Genomic DNA, 7,373 nt, shown 5'->3' with positions numbered 1-7,373 from the left:
CGGCTGAGCGCAGCGGAGGGCAGGGCGGCGGCGGCGGCGCGCGGCGACGGCTGAGGGCAGGTCGAGTGATTAGGGGGTGCGGTCCTTGTTTGTGGAGCGGAGGTGGATTTTTTCCCAGGTGATCCTGTCCCGGCCCAAGTTGGTGCGGCCCATGTTGGCGCGAGTGGAACTGGAGACGACGACGACCAAAATTGACGTATTAAGAGAGGATGGCAGAATAAGGAACCACTTTAGTCTTTTTAAGTAGTAGAGATAAGTGTCCCCGGACTCCCCAAACAATATCCTTCATCCTGAACTATTGACAACTGAGGTCGTCAGGGCGGTGCTCTGTTGCAGGAATTAACCTACCAGAACTAAATTAGTACGATGCTATGATAGATTGATAGTAAAAGGAAACTATCCATAAAAAAAATTGCGATCTGTTTCTGAATAAAACTGAACTGACACTGTTTTACAAAGGTGTGTCGCCAACATCTGAAAGTTTCCGGGACGACGGCTTGTCCGTCCCGCCGGCGTGGCGCGGAAAATGCGACGCTGGCCAAGACACGACCTTCAGTTGCAACAAGTAACGCCAATATCCACACAGGCTATACCGCTAAAGCCGCAGTGGCTTGAAGGCAACACTTGACTGACGCGCGTATGATCGATGCAGGAAGTTGATCGGCGCCAGGTTCTTCAACGCGGGTGTCCAGATGGAGGTACAGGGACTGAACCAGACGGACCTGAACTCGCCACGGGACTACGTCGGGCACGGCTCGCACACGCTGTCCACGGCGGGCGGCGGCTTCGTCGCGGGCGCCAGCGCCTTCGGCCGTGGGATTGGCACCGCCAAGGGCGGCTCGCCGCGGGCGCGCGTGGCCTCGTACAAGGCGTGCTACGCCGCGTCGGGATGCTCCAGCCTGGACGTCCTGGCGGCCATGCTCGCGGCGGTCGCCGACGGCGTGCACGTGCTATCGCTCTCCCTCGGCGGGCCGCCGTCGGACTACGTCGCGGACACCATCGCGATCGGCGCGTTCTACGCGGTCCAGAAGGGGGTCACGGTCGTCTGCTCCGCCGGCAACTCGGGCCCGGAGCCAGGCTCGGTGAGCAACCTGGCTCCCTGGATCCTTACGGTCGCCGCAAGCACCATGGACAGAGACTTTCCAGCTTACGTCACCTTCGGCAACAACACCATAAAGGTTAGTTTGGTCGTCCTTACACAAGCTGCAGCCTTGCTCCAGCGAGCTCATTCATGCCGCTCTGGACGATTGATTTGCAGGGACGAAGTCTATCGAACGGCACTCAGCCAGCCCGCCAGATGATTAGCGGGGACAAGGCGAATGCGGCAAACCAGTCTGCCGACAACTCGTAAGTACCGACCGGTGTTCCGTCCACCAACTAGAAGCGCAGCCATGTCCCGTACTGTCGATCGTCTCCAAGTTCTGACTTCTGAGCAATGAGATCTCTTGCATGCAGGACGCTGTGCTTGGCCGGCACACTGGATCCTGCAAAGGTGAGCGGCAAGATAGTTGTGTGCACCAGAGGTGGGAACGGCAGGGTCGAGAAGGGGCTGGTGGTGAAGCAGGCCGGTGGCATCGGTATGGTCCTCTGCAACGATGCCAGCAGCGGGAACGAAACGGTCGCGGACCCGCATCTCATTCCCGCGGTTCATTGCTCCTACTCCAGCTGCATCCACCTCTTCGATTACCTCCAGTCTACCGAGTAAGTAGCGCATTACTTTTCTTTATATGCATCCGGTCCTCAGAATTTAGATTTCGTCTACGAATGTTAAAATGGACAACTTACAAGAAGAAACTTATGTGAAATGGCGAGATGATAATTATCGTCGAAGGAAATTTCAAACAGGGGATTGCGTGCGACGAATTTGAAAAAAAAAAGTCTAAAAAACTCTAAATACGAACAATAAATGAACTAGAAACTGGTCATGGCAACCGAATCACAACATCGACGTGAATCTTTTTCATGTGAAATTTATCTTAATTTCAAGCATCATTATGTAGATTAGAAGCCATTAGTAAGTAAATTAGCGAACCAATGAGGCAATTTTTGCTCTCGTGGAGGCCTTTCCGTGGAAAAAGCCGATTCGGGAGTTTATCTTGATTCGAAGCACCATGTGCTGATCTTAAAAAGCATGCAATGCATAGAATATTTTTTTTATCATTGGCAACCAAACACGCTACATACAAATGGGGTGCTTTTCTTGGATCTCACTTATTGCATTGACAAAGGCAAGCCCAATGAGTAGGGGCTTTGGTGCATTCTACCCCGCGTGCTTGGGTAGAGGCGTAGAGCGTCGTGTGAAAAGCATGTTGAATGAGGCTAGCCCGTCTACGACCATACCACTCCACGAAGAGTGGATAAATAGAGGCCGTGCTATATGTAGCTATTTTATTTTTTTAAAAAAAATATTTTTAAGTTTCAAAAAATTCTGATTTTTTTTCTAGATGTAGCCAATGATGGAATCTACAAACATGCAAAATCTCAACGTGAAATTCTTAGTACTTTTGGCTACACAAAAATGACAAATGTGTGATCTGAAAATAGTCAATTGTGCACGTTTCAAAACTATAGAACCTGTCAGATTTTGTCATTTTTGTGTAGTCTACAATACAAAAAAATTCACATTGAGATTTTGCATGTTTGTAGATTTCATCATTATCTACATCCAGGATTTTTCGTCAGATTTTTTGAAACTTAAAACTATAATTTTTGAATTTTTAAAAATAAAGGGCTACATATAGCTCGGTCTCCGTTCACAGTTTTCGCTGCATCCACACCATTTGTTACTGCTACTATGTTCCAAGCATATGTGTTTTTGTCGTCTGAACATACAATCAAAAAACCTTCTCCTCTTCCATGTCCCCCATTCCGTGGCCCCTCTATCTATGAACCTTCCTAGGAAAGCCCCTAGAGTGATGCAGGTATAAAATATCTCCTCTCCTATCACTAGAGGAAAACGTCAAGGTACCGCCAGCTAAAAGTTATGCCAATGGCTTTTTATCGGTTTTTAATCGGAGCCTTCGGCACAGGTTCAGGCCGCGAAGAAGGCCGTCGGCACAAGAAAGTCGTTGACACAGAAAAGCTTGTGCCCACGGTAGTCGTCGGTATGGGCATGTGCTGAAAGGCCGTCGACATAGGTCCTACCCACTAACACCGTGCAAAGCCGTCGGCACAATATTTTTTTTCCTCCAAGCACCCCCCCGGAGGATCGATATCGACTTTTCAGTTTTTGAAAAAATAAAATAAAATGACAGAAAATTCAAAAAAATAAAATCCTCCAAAATTTACATGTGTTATATCATCTAGTTTTAAGAAAAATTATAAAATATGAATTTTGATTTTTTTGCAAAAAAAGTTTATTTCTCGATAAAATTGCATTATCTTTTGCATAACGTTGGGAAAATGTATAATACATCAAAATGATCGTGTCAAAATGTATAATTACATGGTTGCCGTTTTTTAGATTCTCAAAATTCTAAATAAAAATATAAAAGCGGGAAAATTTTAGTTTTTGCCAAAAATTCATTTTTTTTAAATAAAACTAATAATTGCATTATGCATACAAATTATTATTACTTAATCATTGATGTTTATTTAAATAATTGTTTAAAATTAAAAATAAGGATGAGCTGTGATATCGTGGTCTAAGGGTTAATAGAATTGATATGGTAGTATTATTAACCAGAAGAGACAAGATGTTAAGCCTGCTAGGGTTCGTAACCAAATTGAGAAGTTTGACCGTGACTATAATTTGACCTAAGATTAAGTGTAGTCAGAGTTAAAATAATCCATGTAAGAGATTAAAAAAATCGATATATTTTTTGAAAAATCTAGCTAGAATTGCCAAATGGCCATTAGTTTTATGCCGAGAGCTTTGCCATTGGCACAACATGCTATATCGATGGCCAGGCTGTACTGACAGAAAATGAGTATATGCCGAGGTCATATTGTGCCGACGGTGATGTGCCAATGACAATTCTAGCTGTGCCGACGGCATGGCAGCCATCAGCACCTTAACTAGTTCCCGTAGTGTATTATTGGGTTGCTCAAACGTTGCGCTCTTTTCTCGAAGTGCTCCACCCTTAGAGCAAGAACAATAGAAGAGTTAGTAGTTGGCTATATGTTTTTGCCATGTCATCTATAGCTTACTTGTAGTCAACACATACAATAGTTAGATACAAGTATGAACTACTTTATATGCATATGGCCCACCTTGCAATCTCACAAAGTGCCTAGGAGCACGCGCTGCAGTTGGCTATTATCTTGTAGCCTGCTTCTCTTATCTCTCCTCTTCTCTCTCATCCAACTCAGCAAAACTATATAATTTTAAGTCTTATAGTATGCTGACACCTTATTGTACTTCCTCTTATACTGTTCCGTGGTCAGCCTTGCAGATTCTCACTTACTACCGTGTTGCTCATAAGTTCCATCTTCCATTCTCTATTGATGTGCACTGAAAATCGTGTTATCACTGGGGTGAATCATGGATCCACTTTATAATATTTGAACTAAAAACCCTAATGGATGCTATGATAATGTATAATTGTGATTTTCATCATTAGTTATGTTGCCACATCATCTTCTTTCTTACTTACTCACGACGCAAAAAAATCCGATGTTTCCTCAATGCTTAAGGCGTGGGTGGTTGTGGATCGCTAATCACCCTAATTTGCCCCTGCTTTTCCGTTCACCCTCCTCAAAAGCTGGTCGCAAACCCACGATCCTGAAAAACTGTTGGTCTGGCCCGAGAAATGAGGAGGTCCAGAGGAAATGAGGAGTCCAGCGCGTGTGGAAGATGCTATAATCGTGTGAGCATGTAGGGGCAAAGGAGGAAACTAGAGATTACTTTCTCTCCTGTCAATCTCACCTTAATAGTTGTGCAAAAAAAATTACGCCCTAACTAATGAGATGGAGGGGAGACTTAATGATACCACCTATGTTACCGCCGGTATTAGAGCCCTTACTCACATGTTATACAATTGAGTTTTATACTACCTCCTTTCTAAAATATGTTGCATATCAAGTCAGTTTATAGTCAAGCTTTACAAAGTCTGACCATGTGTATTAGCTAAAATATAACGTATACAATGACAATCTAATAAGAATTATCATAAAATATATTATATATTATATGCGTTTGGTGTAGTAGATTTTCGTATTATGATCTATATTTTTGATAAATATTTGCAAAGTTTGACTTGCACAAAAATTGTACGCAACATATTAGAGGTAGAAGGGAGTATCCAGACATTAGTTAACCATGATCTCTCTGCTTCAGATTTCCGGTGGGTGACATCGCAGTAGAGAACGCGGAGCTTGGCGTGAAGCCAGCGCCGGTGGTTGCAGACTTCTCCTCTCGTGGACCAAACACCATCACTCCTCAGATCCTCAAGGTTGGCACATTTCTCCACCACCACGATCTCAGAATTATTCCTGCGCCCATCGATCTCTGACTTTTATGCTGCTTGGTATCCTGATTTTTTTTTTTGCTCGGTTGGCAGCCTGACATCACGGCGCCAGGCGTCGACGTGATCGCCGCGTACAGCGCGGAGGTTTCAGCAACTGGCCTACCTTTCGACGACCGCCGTGTCCCCTACAACATATTGTCCGGCACCTCCATGGCGTGCCCGCATGTGGCGGGCACCGCCGGTCTGATCAAGGCGAAATACCCGGACTGGAGCCCGGCGATGATCAAGTCGGCGATCATGACCACCGGTGAGAGATCGAGCACGACCACCAGAACTACATTAATTTTCTCTATTGAGCCCTGCAGCCCTGTATATATTTATAGCGTGCTTTTTTTATGTACGACGCAGCATCCACCGGAGCAAACGACAACAGCCAAATTCAGGACCAAAGTGGCTTGCCTGCCACCCCATTCAGCTACGGCTCGGGCCATGCAAACCCTGCCCTAGCCTTGGACCCTGGCCTGGTGTACGACACTACGCTGGAAGACTACACCAACTTCCTATGCTCCCTGAAGCCTACCCAGCCCCAGAACCTGCTCCCCATCTCCGTCCCGGTCCCAACGCCGCTGCTTCCTTTGCTATCCATCCTCTTCGGCGCCAATGCAAGCAACCCATTCTTGTGCAGCAAGGCTCCGTCCTTCCGTCCCGAGAACCTCAACTACCCTTCCATCTCCGCCGCTTGCCTCTCTGGCTCCGGCACCGCCACGGTGAAGCGCCGGGTGAAGAACGTGAGCCCAGCTTCCAGCACCTACACCGTCCGCGTCGTGCAGCCGAATGCGGGGGTTAGGATCACGGTGCGACCTAGCACGCTGAGCTTTCGTGAGATCTACGAGGAGAAGAGTTTCACTGTGAGGCTGGAGGTCTATGACGCCGCCGCGGCCTCCGACTATGTGTTCGGCAGCATTGAGTGGTCGGACGGGAACCATCGCGTCCGGAGCTCAGTCGTGGCCACCACCAAGTGCGCGTAGGTCGACCGGGTGGGATTTCAAGATGGAATCATTAGCAATAAAGACTACTTGTGTGTGGCATTATGCTAATCAAGGTTGAGCAGTCTGTCCGGCTCTGTTGTGGGTTCTAGTCTCTTCTAGAAAAGCTTTCGTGAGCTGTGGGAAACCTAGTATGAGTTGTGAGAAAGTTACAACTTGTTTGGCTATAGTAGCTCTCACACTGAGTACGTGATACAAATTGTACAGAATGACCATGATGGCCCAATACAATGTTTACATGTTGATTGACCGTAAAAATTATCTATATGCAAATGTACATATAAATGATCATCTACTGTATTTTATCATATTTAGAAGTATTTTATATAACTAATAATCGTGCACACACAATGTGCATCTTATATTTCAGTTATAAGTGAACTATCTCAATCCGAGAAATTCATATCCACGACCTTATTAGCTTTTATCAGGTTTTCTCACCATGTTTTTCTCATCATGTTTCTTAATTTACAATCTAAATAGTAACTATGATAGACTCTATTTTTGTATCCGAAGTCAAAGGACCACATAACATGGCAGAGATACTTCCACGGCTGGCCCATAGGATGGGGCAGAGAGGTGCTCCCCCTAGGGTCCATGAGCTAGAGGTCCGGCTAAGAGCAATTTCAATAGTGTAGTCAGCTGTTGGCTATAAGCCAAGTGCCATGTCATCTATAGCCAATTTAGAGCCAACATATACAATAGTGAGCTATAAACAAGTAGTACTTTATCAATGTATGACCCAACTTTCACTCTCATAAAGTGCATAGGAGCACGTGCTAGAGCTGGCTCTTGCATAAGAGCTCACTCTCCTTCTCTCTCATCCTCTCTCTCCTCCAACTAAGCAATAATATACTATTTTAATCCTTATAGCTAGCTGACTAGGACTTATTGTACTTGCTCTAAGATTTGTTTTTCG

At 45.5% G+C, this 7,373-nt stretch overlaps 1 protein-coding gene across 1 annotated transcript; it reads left to right on the top strand.

Annotated features, from left to right (window-relative positions):
• Window positions 1-565: 565 nt before the first annotated feature.
• Window positions 566-6,717, top strand: LOC127343579 (subtilisin-like protease SBT5.3). Its single transcript, XM_051369720.2, has 6 exons — window positions 566-1,178; window positions 1,259-1,347; window positions 1,456-1,701; window positions 5,279-5,393; window positions 5,502-5,715; window positions 5,817-6,717. Exons 1-6 carry the CDS (start codon window positions 693-695, stop codon window positions 6,434-6,436), a joined length of 1,770 nt encoding a protein of 589 aa, XP_051225680.2. The 5' UTR covers window positions 566-692; the 3' UTR covers window positions 6,437-6,717.
• The last annotated feature ends 656 nt before the right edge of the window (window positions 6,718-7,373 follow it).

The sequence above is a fragment of the Lolium perenne genome, chromosome 3, assembly GCF_019359855.2.
Source record: "Lolium perenne isolate Kyuss_39 chromosome 3, Kyuss_2.0, whole genome shotgun sequence".
Taxonomy (NCBI): Eukaryota; Viridiplantae; Streptophyta; class Magnoliopsida; order Poales; family Poaceae; genus Lolium; species Lolium perenne.
The sequence above is the reverse complement of the archived record's forward strand: the minus strand, read 5'-3'. Positions and strand labels throughout refer to the sequence as shown.